This window comes from Abramis brama, assembly GCF_963993115.1.
Source record: "Abramis brama genome assembly, chromosome: 19".
In the NCBI taxonomy this organism is placed as follows: Eukaryota; Metazoa; Chordata; class Actinopteri; order Cypriniformes; family Leuciscidae; genus Abramis; species Abramis brama.
The window spans coordinates 32,389,363-32,415,177 of NC_139981.1; the positions used below are offsets into that span (position 1 = coordinate 32,389,363).

Consider the following 25,815-nt stretch of genomic DNA (forward strand, 5'->3'; position numbering starts at 1 on the left):
CAGGAACATGTAAGTAAAGTATGTGTTTTATAGCTAATTTAAAAGCAACTGCTCTTTAGTTCATTTAAAATGTGAGCTGCAATTCCTGAAGATGGCAGATCACACTCTGTTAACCCATTATTATTCCGCAGTTAAAATCTTAGATAGTGAATTTACTGTACTGTTTATTGCATCAATTAGTGTTTTTTTGTATTGTTTTTTGTATTGATTGTCCTAGTATTTTAAACTCACTAAAATTGTAATAGAAAAATCTGAAATATTTACCTAAAAAAAAGTGCTAGCAAAGAAATTGTGATGTGATTAGGTACAAGCAATTTTTGCAAATGTTTGTGAACTGAATGTTTTACAACACTGACCTCCTTCCCATTTCAAATGCAATCTTAGTTAACATGTTTATGTTTATTCTATTGTTTATGTTAATAGAAGCATTTTGCTAGAGTTATGAACTGTTTTCCATTTTGTGAATTTTTTTGTTTCAATGGGCATTTGCTGTACGTTATATAATTTTCTGTAGTTCAGTTATACAGGGTCTACATGTCAATGCTATGAAGTTTTCACAGTTGTTTGTTCCATCTTATCTTTCTCCCGTTTGCAGGCACATTTAAATCCTGACCGTCTTGATTTCCAAAATTCCAGCTTTGAACAAAATGCTGCTTTTCACAATCCTCCTGGCTGTCTTTGGCCTGGTCAGATGTCAAGAATTACTAAGTAAGAATCAAACTGACCACAAAATGCAGTATCAAATGAGGATTATTGTTTCTATGTAAATGAAATGGACATCAGATTTTAAGATTATGAGCAGGCAGCCAGATATCAGGTGAAGTCAAGTCAATAAAGCTATGAAAGTGTACGTTTGCTCCTCTTATTGACCAGTAGAGGGAAGCACGGACCACTTTAAGTGATTTCTGGCCAGTATGTCATCATCTGTGCCGTAGAGTTACTTGATGAAGATTGAACTCTGTCAAGGCTTTTTTGGAAACTGATCTGTCAGTTTAATTCAATATCCAGATTCCATTTCCAAATGTTTCCATTTGTTTTTTTCTTTCATTTTCTTTACTAGTGAATAAAACATGACAGATTTAATTTATACTGCGAAACTTGAATCTTGAAGCTTAAATCCATAAACTCTGTCAGCGCACTGAAAATAGAAATCATGCATTTACTCAGACTTTCCCCCTTCTGATCGCTCCATTTGCTCTTATCTTTAGCTTATGACCTGTTGGAAGAGTTCGGCTTGTCCGAGTCTAGAGGGGTGAGAAGGGTCAACGGGTCTGAACCCGATGCGGTGGCGTACCGCGTTAACCCGTCCCTCCACCTCAAGAAGAGCACGAGGTATTTATATCGTACTTCTGACATAATACTTTTCCACTCTTTCTGCTTTTCCACTGAGTGTAATCATGCTCGCCTCCAAACAATATCTCTCATTTCCTCCTTCTCAGAATCTTCCACTGCTATAATCTGTTTTTTTTTTTATTCTGATTTGATCAGATATATGCTTACACGTTATCTCTGTTGAATCCTCAACGGGATGTATAGCACAGATACACGGAGCTGTCTGTTCTTAAACTGCACAGTCATCGTCCTGAAATGCTAGTATTTTATTCTCATGTTTTTCTCAAGCATCAGCAGCTGTTTGTTCGTGTCAGCTGTGGTTATGGCATATGCTGGGTCTTTCCTTTTGTGCGTGTGGGCCAACAATGCTGTCCACAACCACCTCCCACTAACATCCCCTACTTGAGCAAAGAATCCTGAGAAGTACATGACTGTAAAACAACCACCAAATGTGATCAACAACATCAAAATAGAAAACGAGAGCTGTGCTACCACACAGTGCGTAAATGAACATTGTTCTTGGAAACATTAACTGCTAATTTCAACAAACTGGCTCTCTTAAAAAACAAACAGGAGCATAAATGGGAATTGGAAACCATTGGAGACCATTTGGTTTAGATTAATGCAAAACTTCGCACAAGGTCACTGTGAAAGACCAATGTTGAGCAAAAACATAAGCATGTTTTTAGAAATGGTAACCCTTCAGTACCACAATATACTGTATCGGTTCCACTGTACCCAGAACCATAGCTTAAACCACAGGAAATATTACTAATATTGTCATAATATTTATACTTGTAATCAGGGCTTGACATTGACTTTTTTGCTCACCAGCCACTGTGGTCTGTGGTTTTCCAAAGTTACCAGCCACTCGGCATTTTCACTGGCCACGATTTTGACATCGATACTATGAGGGAAAACTGCCATAAGGATATTTTTAATATTATTATTATTATTATTAATACCATAATTTGCAAGCAAGTATTTGAGTCTGCTGTCACTTTCCGACCTGATGCACAGATCCATTATACTGTTACACATGTGGTTTCTTTCTCCACTGTTTATGGTCACTTAAAACATAACAGACTGTTTATGTGAATACTCGCCAAGACCAGCAATTTTTACATTATTTTGTGTGTATTTGACTATTTAAGCGTAATAAGCAGCGAAAAAGAACTCAATTTAGTACTGAGCAGAGGTGGACGAAGTACACAACTTCCTTACTTGAGTGAAAGTACAGATACTACTGGTCAAATATTACTCCGTTACAAGTAAAAGTTGTAAAGACCGATTTTTACTTAAGTAAAAGCACAGAAGTACTTGTTTTTAAAAGTACTTAAGTATCAAAAGTAAATGTCAATGGATTGTTTTATTATTGTTGCATTGTTGTGTGTAATACTTACAGTACCGTATGCCTCTGAATCTATGCCTGCCTTCCCTCATATCAATAACAAATGTATTTCTAGAACACAGTTCCAGTAGTGGGATTGAATGTGAGATTGAATAAGTCACTCAATAACGTCCACAATGGTTTTGGACACCCAAATGGCTGTTCCCTCAAATACTGCCCTATTTAAAGTTTTTTGGCTTTTAGTATGAATATGTTAACCTTAGTGTTATCTATAAGCTAGTGTGCACTAAAACAATGACAAAATTCGCATTTAGAAGACCAAACCCAATGTTGAAAATGAAAATCAGGTTGATGTCAGAATCCAACGCCGGATTGACATTAATCTCCAACGTTGGACAGACGTTGTATTGTGGTTGAAAATGAAAGTCGGACAATCCGACTTTCATTTCCAACCAAAATGCAACCCCTGACTGACATTACTACTTTCTACTCAAGGACAGAAATGTAGTGGAGTAAAAAGTACGATATTTGTCTTTCAAATGTAGTGAAGTTAAAGTAAAAAGTTTCCAGAAAAAATAATACTCAAGTAAAGTACAGATACCCAAAAAGTATACTTACGTACAGTACTCAAGTAAATGTACTTTGTCACTGTCCACCTCTGGTACTGAGGCGGCTTCATGGGTGCCGCACTTTGGGTGTGAGCCCAAATTTGCGGGAATGAGTAAAATTCTGCACATTACGCGCAATCCCACGCCGAAATTCAAGCCCTGTAACACCAACAATATTCATCCGGAGCGAATGAAACGAGTGAGTGAGTGGAGGCGGGTTTGTGTGTAACTCGCTGTCGGAGAGATGAGAGAGAGAAAGAGACGCTGGTCTCGTGTGTCTATTCTGCGGAAAATGAGTATTGGAAGCGTTTCAGATCTTTCAGTATCAACGTATCAAAAAATCTATATTTTTGACAACACTGCATTGCACTTAGGTTATTATTTCAGATGCCTTTTTAAGACTACAATAGAAAAATATATACATTATATATAAAATTCAACCCGCCAAAGTGGAAAGTAGGAGTGACTGTGTTACACACCACTGCTGAAACACACACACATTTGGTGGGTTGGTGAGTGTTAATGTCAAGCCCTGCTTGTAACACATATTCATATAATCTCCATAAGAAAATCTCCAACTTTCCAAGAGCGCTGATACAAGCCCAACTTTCTTCAATCCTCTCGTCTGTGTTTGCACGTTCTAGACATACTGACATCATGTCTGCGCATTAGTGCTGGGGATGTTTTTAGACTCTCAGCAGGTTTTAGCAGGTTGGCAAGTTTAAATGAGTGACTTATTGAATCATTCATTCAACCAATTCTTTCAACAACACTGATTCATTTAGGAACAAAACACCAGTACTTTGTGTTGCTTGGAGCTGCGCACAGGTTGATTCTGATTTGGCCTTGTCTGCACTGAAATTTCCTTCCTTTCTCTTTTCCCTGTGAACTCCGCATACGCTCTCACCCATCCCTCCATCCAGCGACATCTACCCAGGAGGTCTACCGTCAGACTACTCTATCATCTCCACCTTCAAAGTAACCAAGGACACTGCTGAAACATCCTGGAATCTGTGGCAAGTCAGTGACCCTGAAGGACGGGACCAGGTGGGCCTTCGTTTTCAGGGCGACACCAAAACCCTGGACTTCTTCTACACCAGCCCACAAGGCACACAGATGCTGCGGACCTTCCAGAGGGTGGAGAAACTCTTTGACGGCGAGTGGCACAAGCTGGCACTGAGTGTGAAAGGAGAGCAGGTGAAGCTCCTGGTGGACTGTGAGGAGGTCAGCGTGGAGCCTCTGGACGAGCCGCGGCCGGTGATCCGGCAAGGCTTTACCTCCATCGCCAAGAGGGCTGTAGGGGACCGCTCGGTCTCGGTGAGTACCAGGGACAGACTCCAGTATAGATTTACCAGGAATGCTGTCATCATTTACTCACCAGCATGTTGTGTATGGTGTATACTCAAAAGGAGAAGTAACAAACTTGAAATTTATTTCTGAAATGTAACTTTTATAACTGAATGTTTGCTGAACATCTCATGATGAACTAATGCGCCTTGCTACATGTGAATATGAGTAGCAAATGAGATTTAGACTTACATTTTGCTTTACCTTTATAACGCATTTTGTCATTTGTGAAACTCGAGCATTCACTTTTGTTTTATGGAAAAAATAAGCATGAATCAGCATGAAAGTAAGTCATATGGGTATGAGTGAATGATGGCAGAATTACATTTTTGGGTCAACAATGGTTTTGGTTGTTTTGTTTTTTAAATTCCAACAACGTATACTTTGCCTGTGTTTAGTAGTGAGGGATGGGTAACTACCTAATGAAATACATATCATTATTCAATACATTGTGATGAATAATATCATAATCGTCGGACCACGACTGCACGCGAGTGTGAGAAACCCCAATTTTAGAGTTGGCGTTATAGACGCTTCCTAATTAACTCAAGTGTACTAAATAATATCAATGAAATTGCAGATAAATAATTAAATAAGGGCTATATTTTTAAAGTAAACTTTTCCATATTTTCCAAGTATACTTTATTGTTCCAAGTGTACTAGTATACTTGTAAGTGCACTATTCAGTAGTTTTTTAGATTAAATTTGCCCACACACAAATTTATAAACATATTTGTTGCACTTTATTTTACAGTACGTGCACTTATAGTGTACTAAGAAGGTTACCCAGTTATTGAAATTACTATAATAAGTAGGCTACATAGTGTGTACATGGGGAACAGGACTGTTAAAAGTATAAACTATGTTTGTAGCACTTTATTTTAGTGTACTTTAAGTGTAACAGTAGTAGACTTTGAGTTTGTTATGAGTTTGGTAATATTAAATAGCCATTATAATACAATATAATTCAGGAGTTGCTCTCTAAGTTGTGTGAAGATATCAAACCTCTGAAATAGTAACACTTTGAGCAATAAGCTGGAGATCAAGAGTATTTTTGATTTTTGTTTTTTTATGCCAAATTCTTAAATTTAATCAATTAATTCAATAAAAAGACACTACATATGGCTTTTACCAGTCAACCAGCCAGAAAAACAGCACTGCTTGTGTCATGTTATAAATATATATAAAAAGGAACTCATTACAGGGGCATTTTTGTCACCATACTGTATATTGAATGTTGGGGGCATTTTAGCAAATTTTAATGACATTTCTTCCCCAATATTCTATAGTGTGAAGGGTAACAGTACATTAAAATGGGATTTTCACACAAATTATGATTACCGGTACATGGACAGATTATCGATTAATAAAGACTTATTTTTTGCGCTGTTCATAGGTGGAGGTTGAACCAACTCTAGGGTAAGGGTAGGGTACCTCCTTAAAAACACATTTAAATAGAATGTTATGTGTTGTCTATCAACAATCTACACATCCTAGCACAAACGCTATTATTATTGTTATTAAAATGGTTATGTTCACAAACCACTATCATTTGAACAGGCAAGCATATGTGTGATTTGGCATGGCAGCCAGTTCGAATAAATAAATAGCCTATTGCCTTACCCTTACCTAATGCAGCAATACATACAAATTCTGAATTGATTAAAAAGCCTAGCAAGCGTGCATAAAAGCGCTCCCTTAATAACTAAGCTGTCACTCATCTTAATTCATTGCAATCTCACAAAGTTCTGCTAAATGATTAAGTTTACTGTACAATAAATATCTTATATAGCCTACATAATTTATACACTTTTTTTCTTACAAGTTGAATTATAACAAGATGATTTCAGTGTGCAGATCTCAGCACTGGACAAAAACTCTGCCGTTTTGAGTGGTGAGGGGATTCTAACTTAAACGCATCTGATTGGCCATTGCTTTCAAGAAATCATCAGATATGTTTGTGCAAAAATACACGTTGTAAATAGAACAACCTATTTAAATTAGTTTCAACGCTTTCAAGAGCACAATCACCAAATCTGTTTATGTTTATCAGATTATTATGAGAGTATTCGCGAGAGTTCAGCTCGTGCACTGAACAAAACTCTGGCGTTTCAGCGATTACTAATCTTAACGCCTCTGATTGGCCGTTGCATTCATACACTCAGTAGAGTTGTGTGTGATTGGTTATAGTGCGCAACTCTGTAAAATGCGTAAAAAGTATGATGCAACATGAGCAGATCTAAATTTAATGCCGCAATCGACACTTTTAATTTTAATTTTAATTTTCACTTTATTACTAGATTTAGTTTAAATGTGCAGGTGCATTTTTGGCCAAAGCCACTGTTAAGTTTCGACCCATGGCCAGTGGAAGGCTAGGCTTTACACATGCTCCGCCTATGGTGCCGTTCCTTGCACAATACTATAGCATGACCTCAAAACACTTTTACCATAGTGCATGATTTAAAAACTACATCACATGACCAGCTCCATGATTGGCTTTTATGACATTGTAAACTTGCTCGGCAGCTCACCAGGTACAGCACTGAACTCTTGATGTGGAGTGCAGCGGTACGAGTCCAGTGAAACACGAGTCACGATAAAAGAGCTCAAAGACTTGTAGAAGCTAGATTGCTTCAGCAAATGTTTTTTTTATCTCCCGTCTCTCACTTTCGGGTGGGTTTTAGTGTTTTGTTATTTTCAAACGTCATAGAGCATTAACATAGTGCCACTCACCGGACATTTAATTTCCGTATTGCTGTGATACTATACTATACAATAACCAATGTAATAAAATGTTGCCAGAGTATTAGAGCCACTCACCAGACATTTCAAAGCATCACGAAATGTGCAAGAAGCAAAGTAATATCATTTTGCAGACCTTATGTCTACACCCTTCTCAGCGCTGAGCTTGTTGTCTTTTTTCTTCCAGTTTGTATTTCCACAGAGATCTTACGTATTTATGAATGAACCGCTCGTTTTAAAATCTTCCTGGTCTACTGACATTTATTAAGACATCTGCTTTAAACGTTGCAATGCTCATAATAATCTGTTAACTGTTAACAATAAATATATCTTCTTCACCAGCTAATTACTCTACAACAGAGAAATATACAGAGCTACAGCAAAAACTGAAGTTCAAAGACACCATTTTTCTAGAGACGACTGCGTGCATGTTTCTCTGGAGGATAAGGTCTATGAGCCAACCATACCCAAGTATAAATGTAATAATATATCTGATAAGTATTTCTTTCTTGTGCAGGTGGATCTGCAAAAGATGCAAGTCTCCTGTGATGCCGATCAGGCATACTCTGAAGGCTGCTGTGAACTCTCCGGCGTGGTGAGTCAGTTGCCCCGTGTGTGGGATCTTGCCTTCTTCTGCTTGAGCTTTCAGCTGTTCGTCAGCCTGTTCTCATCAGCTTGATCCTCAACAGTGCGGAGGATATGCCGAGATTGGTTTAACTGCAGGAAGAGGAAGAGCAACCTGTAAATGTGTACATGGACAGCCGGGTGTCCAGGGACGGCCAGGACCCAAGGTAGCCAAAACCTTTGTTCTCTCTTCCTAAACAATAAACTCTGTAATGCAATCTCTACAACTGTATCCTTCTTCCGTAGGGTCACAGAGGCCTGCCAGGGAATACGGGAGAGCCAGGCAGACTGGGCAACTGGGTAAGAGTCCTGTCTGAAAACTCTCACCATAGTGTGGGACTCTGCTGTGTTTGAGTTGGTCAAACAACAAACGGTAGTCGCTGGTCATTAAGGTCTTAATGAGAGGGCATTAAAGGACAAACATGCACAGTCTGGAATGACAGCAAGCAGAGAGGATTGAAAGAAGAGATAGACGAGAGAGGGGATTAACCTGGAATAGATCCTCTCTGGGAAGTGAAGTTGTGGAAAATGAAAGTCTAAGCATTACTGAAGTACAGCATGATGGAAAGGACTCGCGTCAGGACTCGCTTTGAGAAAATGGTAAACACTGTGGCTTCTCTCTTTCGGCAGAGCATCCTGTGGTAGGTTTTTATTTACTGACAGCAGCAGTAATCACTGTCAGAGATTGGCTGTTACAATTCTACAATAACTAAAGCCCATCAGAAGTATGTGGCTTTCGTAACAATTAAGAAAAACCTGTGTGTAAAGCAGTGTTAAATATAATTGCCACTTGCAGGCACTCTTTTAATGACAAACCAAGAAGGTGTATAATCTCTCAATGGTAGTTGCTTAGCTGGTGCAATAATCCTTGGAAGTCTGATATTTGCAATGTACCGTCTTTGTTCATGGAACCATAAAGATTTTCAGGCAATAATCTGAGCTGTAAATGCCATGTGATTAATCACAATAAAATTTACATCATCATAATCCTGATTGGCTGATGACACAAGAAGTCTATTTCATGCTTTTAAGAACTCTACAAAAAAAAAAAAAGGTAATGGTAAACATATATCATATATTGAATTATATTATATCAACTATATTACATTGCATTATTATATTATATTATATTATATTATATTATATTATATTATATTATATTATATTATATTATATTATATTATATAAATTCTAAATATCTTGCATGAACTGGAAAGGTTCAACCATATAGTTGTCTTGGAAGGTTTCTAAGCAAGTCTTGGCTTTGTTCAGACAAGCATTTTTTTGGCTTACTGTACTGTAAAATCCCTTTAGTTGTTTGTAGTCCAAACAGCAAAAAAAACCCAAAAAAAACACGATTCCAAATTTTACAAACCCAATCCACACCACATCCATATGTGGTTTGAAATCTGATTAAAGTCAGACTTTTGGAAATGCATTAAAGTCTCAATGGTCAGATCAGATTTCAAGTAGTTTTTTTTTCTTCATTTGGGATGCAACATGATAGTAATGTCGACAGTGCAGTAGAGTCTACAGTTGTCTGATTCACTCATTTACACTCACATGCAGCATTCAATCGAGTGGTGAATGTGTGATGTGAGCAGTTTTGAACAGTATATGCATGAATGTTTAAAAACAGTAGTGCCTTTGATGTTTATGAAGTCTGATAAATCTTATGAGATGAACATAAGCAGAGGCAAAATTTCCAGTTTTCCTTTTCTCTCCATATTGACAGCTACTCTCTTATATGTCATTACAGTGGCAACCGATGGATATAGATTTATACTGTAACAACACTGTCTAAACAAACACATGCATTTTTGCAACATGTCAATGGTGACAGTCAGTCCCAAAGATTGGATTAAAAAAAGAAAAAAAAATGAAAAAAAGACACTGTATACAAATTCTTTGAATGATCTACTCATCCCATGAATTTGAAATAATGGTGACTTGTGGCTTCCAAAAAAACAAAAAACAAAACTATATCAGCACTTAACAGCTTCATAGTTCATGGTAGGTCTTAAAAGGTTTACACATTATCATCATCAAAAAAACTTCCGGTATCGTTGCTCTGTTGGAAATGTTCTGAGACACAGCACGAAATGTGACTATTTAAAATGCTTCCAGAATCATTATATTTACGGTACACCCACTTGCTTTTGAGTTGCAGGAGTATAAATAAATAAATGGAAAAATCAGTTGTGGCGTCATTCTCCCAGTCTCTGAGAAGAAGTCAAAGGGAGCAAAACCATTAGTGTCTAAAGGGCCCTGCAAATATACAGGACAACGTCTGCCGATCAGCTTAATTAAAGGACATGGCATAATGCATCAGGATCCAATTACTTGTATACATTTGGGCTATGCAAGCACAGTTCATGTTCGTGAGCAACCTTGGGGGGAAAGCTTGATTCTTTCCACCCCAGAGTTATGACTAATTTACCTCTTTGATCTGAGTCCAGTTCTCTGTGGTGTGCTGGAATAATATCTTTAAAAGTCAGCCCCGGCAGCATGTGACGGAGTGAACGTGCTCTTTTCCAATTACTAACGTTGAAGACACTCATGCTAATCAGTCAGAGAATCTATACTTCTATCTTTCCAAAAATGCACATGTTCATTACTTTGATAATCTGGTACAGTCAGAGCGCTGTAGGAGGGGATCTGTCTGATGGATTGTAGGGCAGAGGGGGGCCATGTGGTATTTAGTCCCTACTGAGTGCAAACACACTGTTTATCTGCTGCGGTGTGTGGTCTCTTTTGTACCTGGAAGAGTTTGTAAAAGTCTTTACTATGTTTTGTGAACCCCTTTTCCCAAAGGTTACTCCACTAATTGCAAAGTGTGGCTGTAGCACAGAATTTAATGCACTGAGGAAGCTGTTAGCTAACTGTTAGCTAACTGCTTAAGTGACTCAGTGATTTATAATGGCCAGTCATTTTGCTGAAAGTGACGAATGAGCAAAGCAACTTAAATGCAACAAAGTTGAGCAGAGTTCAACCTTATGAAAAAGAGCAGTGATGCAATATGGAGAGCAATGGGAATGCACTCAGTGATCCACCACTGGAAACTGCAGTCCAGTAGGAATGGCTACAAGCAACCAACAGCAAAGAGACTCAGCACCTGCAGGGGTTTAATCGCTGTCAGTGTGTCAACAAGGCTTACGCCTGTTTCACCACGGAAGGGTAGGCAGTGCGAAGGAAGTGAGTGCCAATTGTCCTTTCACACTGGTGAAAATGTTTTTAGTGCATGTAGTGAAACTGCAGTCGACGTAGTCCTCCAATCATATTCAGCCTGCCAAGTGTGTCTGTTTATGATTGCTTCAGATAACCAAATAACATGTTGTGTAGTTACTTTTTTGTGTCAATCCAGGGCATTTTGACCATGAACAATGCATTGTTGCTTTAACGGAGTATGAGCAGCACAGTAAAAATGAAGTTCACAGCACTGGACGCTGCCTTGACATGCAGTGCGAAAGCTCTAAAAAATGTGTTGATCATACTCTGCTTTCACATCTAGTTAAGAGGTTCTCACATCACATGTTCTCACATGTTTACATTTATTTTGGAGAACTTCACAGATTTCTCCCCAAAACCAGTGAAGAAAAAAGCTGCATGATAATGGCTTACAAATGAAGGGAAGAAAGACATATTACATGATTCGACCAAATTACACATTTGACCTCTGTGGTGCAAGAGCAAGTTAAATCACTGTTCATTGTTCTGAAGCATTAAATCACCAGCATATAGTTAATGCATTTACGTTTTAAGAAATAAATTTGCAAGAAAACAAACTGTGCACAGGCCATAAGAACTTTAGAACTTCCACTGCTTGCCATTTAGAGTAGGTTTTTCTCATTATAACCCTGAAAGCTATTGGCAGTTGTTCAATTGTGTGAGTGTGGATCCTGTTTGGTCAAGTGCATTTTTATACCAACATGGAGGGAACCGTTTCCAGTCGTTCTGTAGCTCCAGGCTGTCATATAGTGGAATACATGCTGCCTTTTTCCAGCACCATAAACAGAGTTCTTTACGTCTTTGGCCAACCTTATTGGCCAATTAAAGTCTGCATCTGTTGCCGTTGTTACATTCTATTTACTATTACAAGCCATTTTGCAAGCATTCATCTCAAACCTTCTTGTTGCAGGGGATACGTGGGAAGACTGGAGATTATGGACACATAGGGGAACCTGGGCCTAAGGTGAGTGGCTTCATTGTACAGTCTCTGGGTTGGCACTGTTGTACAGACCCACTCACGGGTCAACTTGTGTCCCACAGGGTGAAGAAGGTATCAAAGGAGAAAACGGCATGCGAGGACTTCGAGGACAGGAGGTAATGTATTAAACAAATACAAAGCCCACTTTGACAGCCTTGTAGCTTTGCAATGACAAATGGTTTTCTCTCACACAGGGTGACAGAGGACCCAAAGGCCTGAAAGGGCTAAAAGGAGCTTCAGGCCATAAGGTAAAAACGGCATTATTGTAGTCTACTAAATCACATTTAGACACCAGCTGGTTGCAAAAACAGCCAAAATGGTTGATGTTTTATCTAATGCAACAGCACTGATACCTTGTTGATTGTGGTTTTTGTGCAAAAAATTTCTCTAGAAAACAAATTTTAAAAGTAACACACAAAAAAGTATTATGTTCTGTATCATTGCTCATTGTATAAGTGTAATGGTATGCATCTGATCAAAGGGAGTGCGAGGGACACCTGGAGAGAGGGGTGAAACCGGCCAGCAGGGGGAAGTTGTATGTTCTGTTCTAAAACACTTTGCTTCGATAAAATATATGTGAGATGGATTGTGTTATTGGGGATATGAATGACTCATTCGCTCCCCACCACATCTCCCAGGGTGCAGCAGGAGAACGGGGATACGAGGGGATTGCGGGCTATCAGGGAGTGAAGGTATGTTTTCTCCCTCGCTCTGCTTTGTTTTTGTCTCTAAAACATTTGTTGCTGTGTTTGGTTGGAAATCTCACAATTCCCATTCTTTCTTGGAACAGGGAAATGAAGGCTTACCCGGAGCTGAAGGATCTCGAGGACCACGGGGTCATCTGGTATAAAAACACACTGGGGACCTTCTGCATTTTGCTGCATGACATTTGAAAACCATGGGTCGATCTTAAATAAAAAATTTGACACCTTATTGGATTATCTATGCATGTGCACGTCTTTGTATTCATGGAGGACAAGGTGGAAACGTTTTAGGATTCTGAGGGTGAATCTCATGAAAAAAAAAAAATGTTTGGGCTAAATTTGACCCCAAAATCAAAAGAACAAACTTTATTATGATGAAACAACATAATGCCTAATATTAGACTTATTGCGATTATTTATTTATTTATTATTTGTTTTGGGACAATTTTAAAACATTATGGGCTGGTAAAAGGAATGCAAAGCTTCAAGGAAACCCACAAGCTTCAAATTCCTGATCTTTTGGGGTTTGAAGAGGAATAAAACTGTCTGCAGGGACAATTTAAACATCAACAAAATTGTTTGCAAATGCCAGCTTTGAAAATATGGTGGTTTGGGGGAATATTAAAGCTCAATTCAGTATTTCTAAGATTGTATACAGATTCTGACCCAGCTTGTGTGGACATCCTGCCATATACAATCCGTTGACATCCCAAGTAGTAAAGCATGTAGTCTTTTTGAAATGATGCAAATACCATGGGAATCTGACTTGATGTTTATAATCTGTCTCTTCTCTGTGACAGGGGATTGTGGGAGATCCCGGTGAGCGAGGAACACCTGGAGAAAAGGGAAAGCCAGTACGTATACTAGTTAACACATTCCCACAAATCATGCTGCTTTTTACAGTCCTCTGCTAAGCTTAACCAGTCAGTTGAATGATGGAAAACATTTTTATTTGGCACACACCTATCTTTTTACTCTCCACAGGGTATTCTAGGCCCAAAAGGAAGAGTTGGTGGTATGGGAGAAAAGGTTGGTAACTTGACAACCGGTTATAATGACAAATCATTTGTTGACCAGTAAGTGAAATGTCTAGTGTTGCTTCATTTGAATATATCAGGGTATAGTTGGTGATCCAGGTTTACAAGGACGAGACGGAGACCCTGGAATTGAGGTATAGATTGTGGTTTCATATTAAGTTCAGAAATAATGTTTTCCAATGCTTTCATGCCCACTAGCTTGCTTAAAATGTCATGGTATAAATGCATGCAGGCTTATCAAGGACCACAGGGACCCGAGGGAAGACATGGACAAGTTGGCGAAAGGGTAACCTAACTCTTCCTAATCAACCACTTCCTTAGAAACCTAAGAATTAAACCATTCTTGTAAAAAAATATAGAGGAACAGGATGATTTTTATGACATTTGATATTTAACATTTCTTGACTTGTATTTTTCCTCTGATGCACACACTTAAATACTGTAATTTTTATATACTAAACTACTGATTAGAATCTGCTATCCAGCTAGTGAATGTAAAGCAAAGTGATGCAACACAGAACTCATAAACTATTCAACAGTTCTTTCCAGTGAATCACTCACTGAACTCAACATAATCTGACAAATGTTAAGGCCTGTTCACACCTAGAAAGATAACTATAACGAAAACTATATTAGTGTCCACACTAGTGGTTTTTAAATTATGGATCGGATCATTTTTCAAAAATGGGCAAATGTAATTTTGCTTTCCACTTATTACTTAAAGCAAATTTTAAGTATTTTGATACCACAGCAAAAACTAGAAGCCAAACTCAAAAAGTTCAAACAAATATAGCTAAAAAAATAAGAACAAATACACTAACTACAAGCATAGATAATTACAATATGATCAAATTACAAATAAAGTAGTCTAACACTAATAATCAGGTACAGAAATTTAATAATGAAAAATAAAACTATAGTGTTCAGTGTATATATTAAATATATATTAATTTTAATGCTGTCAATCGATTAAAAAAATAACTAGATTAATCACACATTTTTTTCTGATTAATCGCGATTAATCACAATTAAAACACTTTCTTAATAAATTTTATAATGTAATAATTTCACAGTTAAGCTCCAAATTAATATAGAGACAACATAAAGACAGCATATTTTAAATACTTGTTTAATGGCATCTTTTTATGAATGAAGGCCAGTATCACCGATTACTAATACAGCTACTGATGCCTCGATGAAAATAGTTTAAAAGCATTTGCAGTATTAGGAGAGTGGTCATATATTGTAACGCTAGCTAAAGGATGACAGAAAAAATGTATGCTGCGTTAAATATTTTTAACGCGTTAAACTGAAAAAAAATTATTGCATGCGTTAACGCGTTAACGTTGACAGCCCTAATTGATTTTTGTTAAATCTGTTTTGTTGTTTGATTAACATTAATGACATAGACAGCAGCAGGTATTTATAGGCTGCTGTCATTTTAAGATCCAATGCACGGATCCAATATAGACAAGTGTTTTGACATATTTTTGTGTGTATGTGTCCGTTTAAGCACAAGAAGTCGGGAAAGAGGAATCAATTCGGTGTTCACGCACTGAAACGTGCCTCTCTGTATATGCACTTCAGGTGTGTGTGGCTGTGCGCACAGATAACGGCGCACAAGTACCGAATTTAGTTCTCTTTCGCCTCTTCTTGCGCTTGAATGTTTTAAAATTGCTTGAATGTGTCAATTGGGAAGACAAAAAAACACATACAAATGATCTATTATCATTCGAATCACATGCATGCTGAACTGTGGGGCCTGGTCCGTACGGATCATGGATCAACTTCGATCCGTTCCACCCCTAGTCCACACCAACGCATAATATCATTCTGTTTAAGCACGTGCTGCAATTTTGTCGTATAAGCTCTTTAAAGCAGGATGGATTCTGATTGGCTGTCAATGTTTTTATCATTCATCAGCTGAGTTAATCATTCTGAAAGTGATTCCAACGATGTTGCTTCTCTGTACTGTTTTCGTTATAGTTGTGGTGTGGACTCTGCTATTCTTTTATGTTTTATACTTTGTGTTTTGATTGATTATATACATTTAGAATAAATATATAAAAAATCCTAAAAGAATCGTTAACGAATCAGAATTGTAAGGGGAAATCAGAATCAGAACCACTATTGCTAAATTATTGTATGAATCCCATCTCTAAAGAAGCATCTGTCTGATTGGGTATTGTTGTGTGTGCTCATGTAATTTGCTTGCATATTTAACACAGGGTGAGAAAGGTGAACAAGGGCCTCCAGGGAACATGGGCCCTCCTGGACTCACAGTAAGTGCTGATCTATTTCAGATCTACACTGATCTATATGTGAATTCTGTAAATTCCACCTAAATAATTTACCTTGGACGTTTACGACATAGAAATACACCCTGCCTTCTGGTAGATTTATAAAGTGCTATATTCTCCAGGGGCCACAAGGTTACAAGGGCTCTGCTGCAAAGCCAGGAAGACCGGGATTTATTGGGCCCCCTGGAAGAACGGTGAGCTATATTCCAAAGCTTTTGAAATAGAAGATCATATCTTCCAAAATGCTAAAACATGCCATGTCTCTTCATAGGGGCATATGGGAATACCCGGCAGACCAGGCCCCAAGGTAATGATCTCCACTCATTTATGAAGCACAAATTTAACACCAACTTAAACTTCTCATTAAAAGGGCATTTTGAATCTTGCGAGACACCGCAATGGCTAGACAGGGCTGGGGACAGGGTAATAGGGTAAAAATCTCCTGCAAATCATTGTCTAGTTGTAAATATAGTATATTTCTATATCAGTTCATCAATCTTTATAGAGGGGTCACTTATCAGATGTATAAGATCATGCGCCATGTGGCTTACTGAAACCAGATATCCCAGAATCCTTAAAAAAAACTTTGAGGCCTACATTTTCTTGTGTTGTGCTTTTGGCATCTATACATACTGAATCATTACAATGAGCATTTACAGTGAGCAGCAAACCATCTGATGCAAAAATGGACTAAACTGCTGTGATAGACAACCATTTAAACATTTGTGAAATGTATACTAATACAACCTGTCATCAGATTTGTTGAAGCCTTGACAAATTGCTGCAAAATCTTCTTGAGCAGTGGGAACTGACCCATTCACAAAAAAAATAGTGAATGGAGGTAAGCCAGAACACACCCGCCGTCATCTGAAAGCATAGAACCTCAGCATGTTTTCACACTGGAGTCATGTCTGAGCAGCGCAGCTCTTCACTGGTTAGCACTGCAGTTTTTGGCTGCATATACAGTCACTTGGCTCTAAGTGCAGTCACACTACATAATGTGTTAGACTGAAACTATTGACTGCTCTGTTCTCATTCCAGCATCAACCCTCCGCTGATATCTAAACTTCTGAGAAGATCACCACACTTCATTTAAGCATGTCACTGCAGACAAGATTTTTCATCCACATATTTGAAAATAATCAAATTTCCACAGCATCATATGGTGTTAATAGAGCTACGTCTTTTCCTTCTGTGGTCATCTGTTATCTAAACATTATTTCAGCATCACGTGGATATTTCCATAAGTGCTGATGACTCTTAACTAGTGTAAAGACACATTTACCAGAACATATTTTGTGAAATTTGAATGACTGGTCATCAAGGTAAGAGCCTGATGTTGTATTAACATGTTATGTAATGTAATATACATGGTTAGAAAATTTTAGAAAATGGAAAGCATTCAAGAGTTAGAAAATGGAAAATATTGGGTTTGTTCCTGCCGCTTTTCATTTTAAAATGAAACGGGGTCTTTGGTCTAGAAGTCAAATGCACACACATCCAGAAAGAATTATAAAAATAGTTGTTGCTAGCAGAAACATTGTAGCAAACACATGGAACATCGTGTTCGTTGTGTAGAGCGTCTGTAGAGTAGTTGAGAGCCAGAGTACACAACATTAGATCACAGGCTAATGTGTTAAATTCCAGGGCAATTTTCTGATTAGGGAACATTACACCAAATGGTTTTCCTCAGAGTTTTACAGCCTTCTTTTCACACAAACACAAAGTGATGAAAAGCGTCACCACCATTTTGGGGTTTCCTCTCACAACACCTTGACCACTTATTTTGAACGACAAATAACATTTGTTGTATCAAATCCAGAATGCAATCGCAAACATTGCTTTTGTATCTTCCAGGGTGACACCGGCATTCAAGGGATCCAGGGAAGCAAAGGGCAGAAGGTAATTATCGACTCAAATGCATTTCATTTAATGTTGACACATTTCCATTATCATATGGTTCTAGTTTCTCACACCACCACATTGTTTCCACAGGGTGCAAAGGGAGTCAAAGGACCTAAAGGCAGGGTAAGCCTGTCAGAGTTGTTCACATTTTAGTTTATCACCGTGGAGCTTTCTTATAAGCATTAGCAGCGATGGGTTTAATCTGTCCACTGTCACAGCAGCAGCAGAAATCCAGTTGGATTGCAAAGAACCAAGTGATGGCCACATGAGCATACTGTTTGATTTCCATTTTGTATTTCTTTCCAGGCGTGCTGTCGAGATATCATTGAGAAATATGTACACAGTATAAAAGTGCACTTGCTTGTTTATGGGTGTGTTTGTATTTGTTTGTTTTCCAGGCAGGAGACGCCGGTGTGCCAGGGCAACAGGGAAGCAGAGGAAAGCGAGGCCCTGCTGGAGAGTCGGGTAGAAAAGGCCGTGTAGGCTCCAAGGGAGTGATAGGAGATGGCGGTCCAGTGGGCTTTCAGGGCCCTCCAGGCCCACCAGTAAGTCTGAAAATCCAACTCATAACTTTCGTTTTCCTGTTATATGCTATGGTTGGAAATAGTATAAAGAGGAAGAGACTGACCACTTGAACTGGAGAAATCATAAGGCTCGCTATGCAGGATGTACAAAATGAAGTTTTCAGTTCAAAGAGCCAGTCGCCTTATTGCTAAAGGCATGGCTAGAGACCTGCGTCATGATATTTCAGTCCCGCTCCCAAAGGATTCTGTCCCGCTTCCACCTGCTCCCGCAAAAATGTTAACTTCTCCCGCTCCCGCCCGGAACATTCCTGTTTTGTCCCGCTCTTGCATTAAAGCCTGCATTAAAGTATAAATGGATTTTTTTTCAGTACATCCATGAAATTTGCATGAAGTTAAGTCGCCTAGCCACAACCTACACATCCCAGCATAAATGCTCCCGATAAATTACTTGTTATTAAAGCATCAACATTCACAAACCACTTTTAATTTTAACAGAAGAGCAAGCATAGGCTGCTGTGTGCATAGTTTGGCATGGCAGAATGCGCACAAAGTGCGCTCTTCTAATAATCCCTAAAAAGCTGACATCTCAGTTTATTGCAATGTCACTGAACTCCATCATAATCAATATTCTTTCATTGCCAAGCCAAGCCAACTTAATGAGGCAGAACTCGTAATAAAACAAGAATTAACATTGGCTCGGCTTTTCAAAAATGGCGAGAACTGAGGGATTTGAAATGTTGTAAAAGCAACTCAGAGTTGGATTTTTTAATACTCAGCAGGTAAGTTATTTTATTGAACAGATAAATTGCCATATGCAGCTCTCTAAGGCTGCGTTCACACTTGGCATTAACATGCGACCTGTATCTGGATGTTGTCCACATGTAAACGCGCTTCTGATGGGAATGTTATCCGATCAGAGTGTCCAGGTTCGGAGGTAGTCGAGGACTCACTGTGATCGGATCTCAGTGTAATGTAAACACAATCCAGCCATTGTGTCTGCATTCACAGGTGGACGTCACACAAACCCCCCCACTGTCATTATTCCGCCTCCTCTCTCCAGGAATTGCTGTACGTAGCTGTGTGGTTTTGCGATACAGTCGAGTGTGAAGGACATCACAAATATACTGCAATGTTTGCCTTCACACCCGAAAGTTGCAGAATCATTCATTTTCTGTAAAGAACGCACATTTTTCCCACCACAGCTGGCAACGTTCTCGGACCCATACGTTTCTCTGTACCGTTTCCATTATATGGCATTTATCCACATTATTAGTACTTGCAGCCTCTTCATCCTCCTCATTTTGCGAGATTTGTAAAATGTTCCCCGACTGAAAACTGTTTTTAAAAGAAAACCCACCACTTCAGGTCGACTTTGCACCGGAGACATCTTTTTTTATTTTTTCGCGGGAAAGTGAGATCCGATCTGTTATCCAGATACAGAAGCCACTTGATGAGGACAGGTGTAAACGCATCATGTCCTGATTGGCTTATAATCCGATCTGCTTGATCGGATCACGGTGATCGCATGTTAATGCCAAGTGTAAACGCAGCCTAACAGAGTTCATTGTAAAGCATTGTCTACTGTGAAGGCTCATTTCATTATGGTTGTTGTAGCGCTGTGCTGGAATTTATTTTTCTAGGAAGTACTGTGTTCTACAGTAACGTCTTCAGCTTGTCAGCCTGATATACTTTCCATCTAACTGGTTATATCTCTTAAGCCTAGTATTGAATGTTTTATGAGCAGTAGGATAATCTCTGGCCAAAATATTATGATGTACTGACATATGGCTGTAGTGGCACTTTCCCCATTTAAGCAGATACAGTAAAAGCTGTGCTCCTAGTCCTATTACCTAGATAGACAATAGCTACCTGGACATGTTGCCAAAATGGCTGCCACCTGTCTGAGAGACTTTATGGACTTTTTGTTATGGTCCATACTAGGGATGTCCCGATCTGATCCACGGCATCGGTATCGTGCCGATACTGGCCCAGAACGCTAGATCGGATATCGGAGGGGAGAAAAAAATATATCCGATACCTATTAGGGGTGGAACGGTACGTGTATTCGTATTGAACGTACGTTCACATTAATTAATGTAATGCAGAACTACTGTTAGATACGCACATAGACATATGCGGGTTCTTTAGGGACACCTAATCTGTAGCCCCGCCTTAGCTCTGAACGCGCGTATAATGATAAAGCGAGCGTTTGAAGCGAAATAGACGCGCGTTCAGAGCTAAGGCGGGGCTACAGATGGATGGATTCAAACTGTTCAAGCATCGAACTAGATGCGATAGACGCGAATTTGACGCTCTATTCGCGTTTGGTGTGAACGCAGCAAAATGAACAGGCTGCGATATCAAGATTGCAATGCTGGAATGTGTGTGTGTGTGTGTGTCAGAGAGAGAGAGAGAGAGAGAGAGAGAGAGAGAGAGAGAGAGAGAGAGGCACGGGCGCGATCGAACAGTGGAAACATAAAAACATACTCATCATTTTGTTCATACAGGACATCATTAAATCTGCAAAAAGTGTTTAGCCTACTTATATTTGTGTAAAACACAACATTGTGCTTTTGTCAAACTGTAAACTCTTGTCAAACTGTAACCTACAACTGTCACCCAACCAAAATCACACACACGCTGTTTAAAAGCAAAAATTATCTTATCTTTTGGACATTCATCATATTACATTGGTTTTCATTTCTTGTCCTAAAACAGAGCACTAATCTGTTTATTTTGAAGTTACACATTCTACATTGATTAAAAAAGAAAATCAAATGTGTTTTTAATGGTAGTATTATTTTATTCAAAAATAAATTATTTATAATTCAGATGAGAATAACGTTAAAGTTAATTAAAATTTTAAGGAAACAAATATATTGATTTGAAATATAGCAAATTAATTTTAAATTCATTCAGGTACAATTACCAAACATATCTCAAGGTCTTTTGAATAAAGGGTGGCAGTCTTTCATTATCAACTGTTGTTGTGGACTATATACTGGAGAAGTATTTGTTCTCCATTTGAGTGAGATGTTTTTATGTGGCTAATTGAGCAAAGTGCTTCCATATATTTTATTATTAGTAGTATTAGTTCAAGAATAAAAAAAAAATATCGGATTGATATCGGTATCGGCAAATAGCCAAAGCTGTGGCATCGGTATCGTATCGGAAGTGAAAAAGTGGTATCGGGACATCCCTAGTCCATACGCTACCGAGGGTCCATAAGTAACCGAAGGTCTATAAGAAAGGTGAAATTCAAACTTTCTTCCTTAAGCTTAAATTAATGTCTGTTTAGGGCCTTGTTAAGTGTTTTCGTTTGCATTTCATCTGCCGACTAACAAGCTTCACCTTTAGACAAAGCCTTCAAAACTTCTGGGAGATTCAGTCCTTGTGGCACTTGGCGTAACATGCATGAAATATGTGGTAACCATTTTGGTGTCAAGATCGCTAGTAAACGCTTTCTCATTAGTGCAGCTTTCTTTGCAGCTTGGGGCAAGGTTTTCATTTAGTGTGGCTGTAAATCCATAATGAGGCTGGTGAAATATTGTTGGCCGTATTTATTTCTCCTTCATTACGCAGCCACACATTTTCAGACTACTACGGGCGAGAGGTGCTCTGATCTGACCTCCATGTTTCAGTGGTAATGATCTCTCTCGTAGGGCCCCACTCTCCCTGCTCAACATGTTATTGAGGTCTGCAAGCAGGTGGTGCTGGAGCAGATGTCCACATTTGCCAACTCCGTGAAAAGAACTTGTGCAGCCGTGTGCCCGCTCTATGGAGACGTGCCAATGGGCGCCCCAGGTCCCCCAGGATCGAAAGGACCACCTGGACCTCCAGTAAGTTTCCCACCTCTGAGAAAAATTACCCCACTACAACTCTGGAACATTCTCAATTTTGCTTGGCCTTGGAAACAAAAGCATTTAGATGTTGTTTGTTTTAGACATCACAGTTAGCACATGTTAAACCTGTTTTTGCCATAGTAAAGTAAGGAAGGACATGCTCCTTACATCAACTTTCTTCCAGGCCAAGTTTGATATGTACATAGTGTGAAGGCCTCTGGTGTATAGGTTGGAATTAAAACATTCAGAATGTCCAAGTCCCCGTGAAGACAAATAGGAAGTCACAGACTTGCTCTGTGTTGAATGGTTTTTGGAAAGAATCCCACCTTCACTGGAGTGGAAAGCCTTTCCATATTTCTCAAGCAGATCTTTTTTTCAGACTTCTCGAACATTTTCACTCAAGGGGCCCAAAGGCCGATAAAAGTTCACTGAGCCTCAAATTCAAACATGTAAAGGGTTGTAAAATTGAGAGTTGTGAAAAACTGCACACAACGTAAACTTCAGGATCACCATAGCAAAGAGTCTACAGACACTTTGATTCTTCTAGAGGGAAAGTTCACCACCATCATTTACTCACCCTCATGTTGTTCCAAACATGTACTGTACCAAACCTCATGTTTTGCAGAATGTCTAAGCTACTATTTTACATACAACAAAAGTACACTTTTGCCAGTGGCTGTTAATCAACAAAAAGTCTCCTGAAGCCATCAAATAGCATTGTGTAAAGAACAGACCTCGATTTGATATAGCTCAGAGCTGGTAATTGGTAAGTTGCTGGTTTGATTCCCACAGCTACCATGATTGTACCCTTGATCAAGGCTGTTCCAAGGGGTTTGCAACTGCAATAAGAATACTGTCGCTTTGGACAAAATATGTCTGCTAACTGACTAATTACTAACAAATAACTAAATTTTCAACTATTTCCGGAAAAACCATTATAATAGGGTGATCCTGGCATTGATGGTCTTAAAGGAGAAATCGGGCAGCAGGGATTCTACGGAGAACCCGGTGACCTGGGCAGACAGGGCTCAACAGGTACAGTAAACCATCTTCACACTGTAGTGCATATTGTACAAATAGTAGCTTATTGGACATGCACCAATACAAGGGTGGTCCTCCATGTTGGAGCCTTCACGTTAATCATATGCGGTTGCCTTAACGTCAGATAGCGTAAAAAGTTACAAATAAAGAATGTGCCCAGATATAGAGAAACAATAATGCTATGAAGGGTATCTGTCAGTATTGCTCTTGGCTGTGTTCATGCATGATGAACTAGCATAACAAATACTTCTCAGCTGGAAAAGCTGCCCAAGTAAGCAGACCATATGACGGATTCACCTTCACAAGGAACTGTTGTCTTTAGGAATGGGATGTGTCATGAAATAAATACATAAATAATGTCAGTCTGCATGCATCAGCAGAGGGAAAGTAATAGCTTTATTAAACATGAGCAGATGTGCGACTCCTCTGCCAAACAGCATTAATGAGGCAAATGAGTATACAGGTGCAATAGTTCAAACAAAGTGTTTAAAGAAAAAATTACCTATATTACCTTGTTTTGACAGTATAAGATAATATAAAAGTTATAAATGTCAAGAAAATAGACAAATGACTTGCATGCAGGTAAGGGTTATGGATCTATGTTAGGGAAGCTACTTTGAAACTGTTGCTTCTCAGTGTGCAGGTCCTGCACATTATTTGGTTTTCCAGGATCATCTGTATATTTGAACCCTTTCCAACAGTGACTGTATGATTTTTGAGATCCATCTTTTTACACTGAGGACAATTGAGGGACTTATGCACAACTATTACAAAAGCTGCAAACATTCATTGATGCCCATGAAGGCGACATGATAAACTCAGAGTCGGGGGTGTAAACTTTTGAACAGGATGAAGATTTTTTTTCTTTCTTTTGTTTACTGCTCTTCAGAAGCTACATGTTTCCCAGAAGACAACTTTATTTTTTAACAATGTTTTTAATAGTAATAATACAAAAATAATAATAACAAAATGGTTAATTTACCCTATGGCCTGAGACGCTGGGATAGGCTTCAGCGTCCCCACATAGGAAATTGTTTTGGAAAATGTATAGATGGTTCACAACTAAAGCTATGAAAAGCAGCTAAATCACTGCTTCTGTGCAGGGGCAATGAATTGTAACTATAGCACTAGTTGTTCAGATTGTACTGAATCAGCATGTTCTGTTCAACAGTACCACTTGCATTGCATGTCATTTCAAAAGCTTGGTAGACATTTTGCAGTTATAAATGACAAGCCATTATTTTGCATTGTTATTTAGTCTGGCAGTGACGTCATATATCAGTTTCCAGCCAAAAATCTATTACAAGTATATACATTTATTCAGTAATGACCTCAGCACACACATGGTTGTTAATCAGTATAAAGAACATATATTTGAGGTGCTCCTGACGGATTTAGATGGTTGTTCATTTTAATAACATATGTTTGCCACAGGTGACAGGGGAGAACCAGGAGACAAGGGAGCCAAAGGCTATGGCCTTCCAGGCCACATTGGGGAGCAGGGACCAAAGGGTAACATAATAATGACCAAAGAATTAACCTCTCTTGTAATAGAAGTATCACATGAGATCAAATGAGTCTCACTTCCATGACGACGATGCAGACGATTTTTATTTATTTATTTTACTTTTTTTTTCTTTGATATAACAAGGTAAGCGTGGGCGACCTGGCCAGGCATTTGATGGGCAACCAGGTCGGATGGGAGAGAGAGGCCATGTTGGCCAGTTTGGTTTGAGGGGCCACCCTGGACTACGTGGAGTTCCTGGAGTCTGTCTGACGTCTGGGTGTGCCTTACTCAATGCTACTTCTAATGGATCGCCACAAGTACCTCTGCAGGCACCTCAACGGGCACCTCAACGATCACCTCAAAGGGCAACTTCGAGGTTCAGAGGACGCCAATGAATGCACGCTTGAAGGAAACATAGTGACATTTGGATCTCAGAGTGTGATTTAGTAGTATGGCGGAAGGATTAGGAACTGAAATTGTGAGGTGAAGGGCAATTAATGTAAATATAAAACTGAAATCCATTCAAAGACTGAAACACTGATCTAAAACTGTAAAATGCAAAGCTATCACAAACTGCAAGTAATTAAACCTGTTGACCAACTTTTATTATAAATGCAAATTAAGGTAATTTAAAGATAAAGTTTGCATATATCAACCAATGTATATGTAGTTTCAAAGTGATCTGCACATTTCTCAATTTTATTTTCAATGAATGCTGTTTATAATAAAAAATGTAACAATTAA

The 25,815-nt window shown here is 38.8% G+C and overlaps 1 protein-coding gene across 1 annotated transcript; it reads left to right on the plus strand.

Annotated features, from left to right (window-relative positions):
* The first annotated feature begins 632 nt into the window (after window positions 1-632).
* LOC311069820 (uncharacterized protein) lies at window positions 633-25,815 on the plus strand. The gene is made up of 26 exons (XM_084093289.1): window positions 633-708; window positions 1,209-1,332; window positions 4,215-4,608; window positions 7,898-7,975; window positions 8,070-8,171; window positions 8,251-8,304; window positions 12,143-12,196; window positions 12,274-12,327; window positions 12,406-12,459; window positions 12,693-12,746; window positions 12,850-12,903; window positions 13,002-13,055; window positions 13,716-13,769; window positions 13,900-13,944; window positions 14,033-14,086; window positions 14,185-14,238; window positions 16,181-16,234; window positions 16,375-16,446; window positions 16,524-16,559; window positions 18,110-18,154; window positions 18,248-18,280; window positions 18,556-18,702; window positions 22,344-22,520; window positions 23,468-23,558; window positions 24,999-25,076; window positions 25,216-25,815. The coding sequence occupies exons 1-26, from the start codon at window positions 648-650 to the stop codon at window positions 25,464-25,466; spliced, it is 2,328 nt and encodes a 775-aa protein (XP_083949415.1). The 5' UTR covers window positions 633-647; the 3' UTR covers window positions 25,467-25,815.

What these genes read in the sequence shown, in the direction of transcription:
- LOC311069820 (XM_084093289.1), top strand. Translation starts at nt 648, where the DNA reads ATGCTGCTTTTCACAATCCTCCTGGCTGTCTTTGGCCTGGTCAGATGT. An exon ending in AGGGAAGCAAAGGGCAGAAG is followed by an intron (nt 18,155 to 18,247) that starts GTAATTATCGAC and finishes TTGTTTCCACAG; the next exon opens with GGTGCAAAGGGAGTCAAAGG. An exon ending in TGGGGAGCAGGGACCAAAGG is followed by an intron (nt 25,077 to 25,215) that starts GTAACATAATAA and finishes TGATATAACAAG; the next exon opens with GTAAGCGTGGGCGACCTGGC.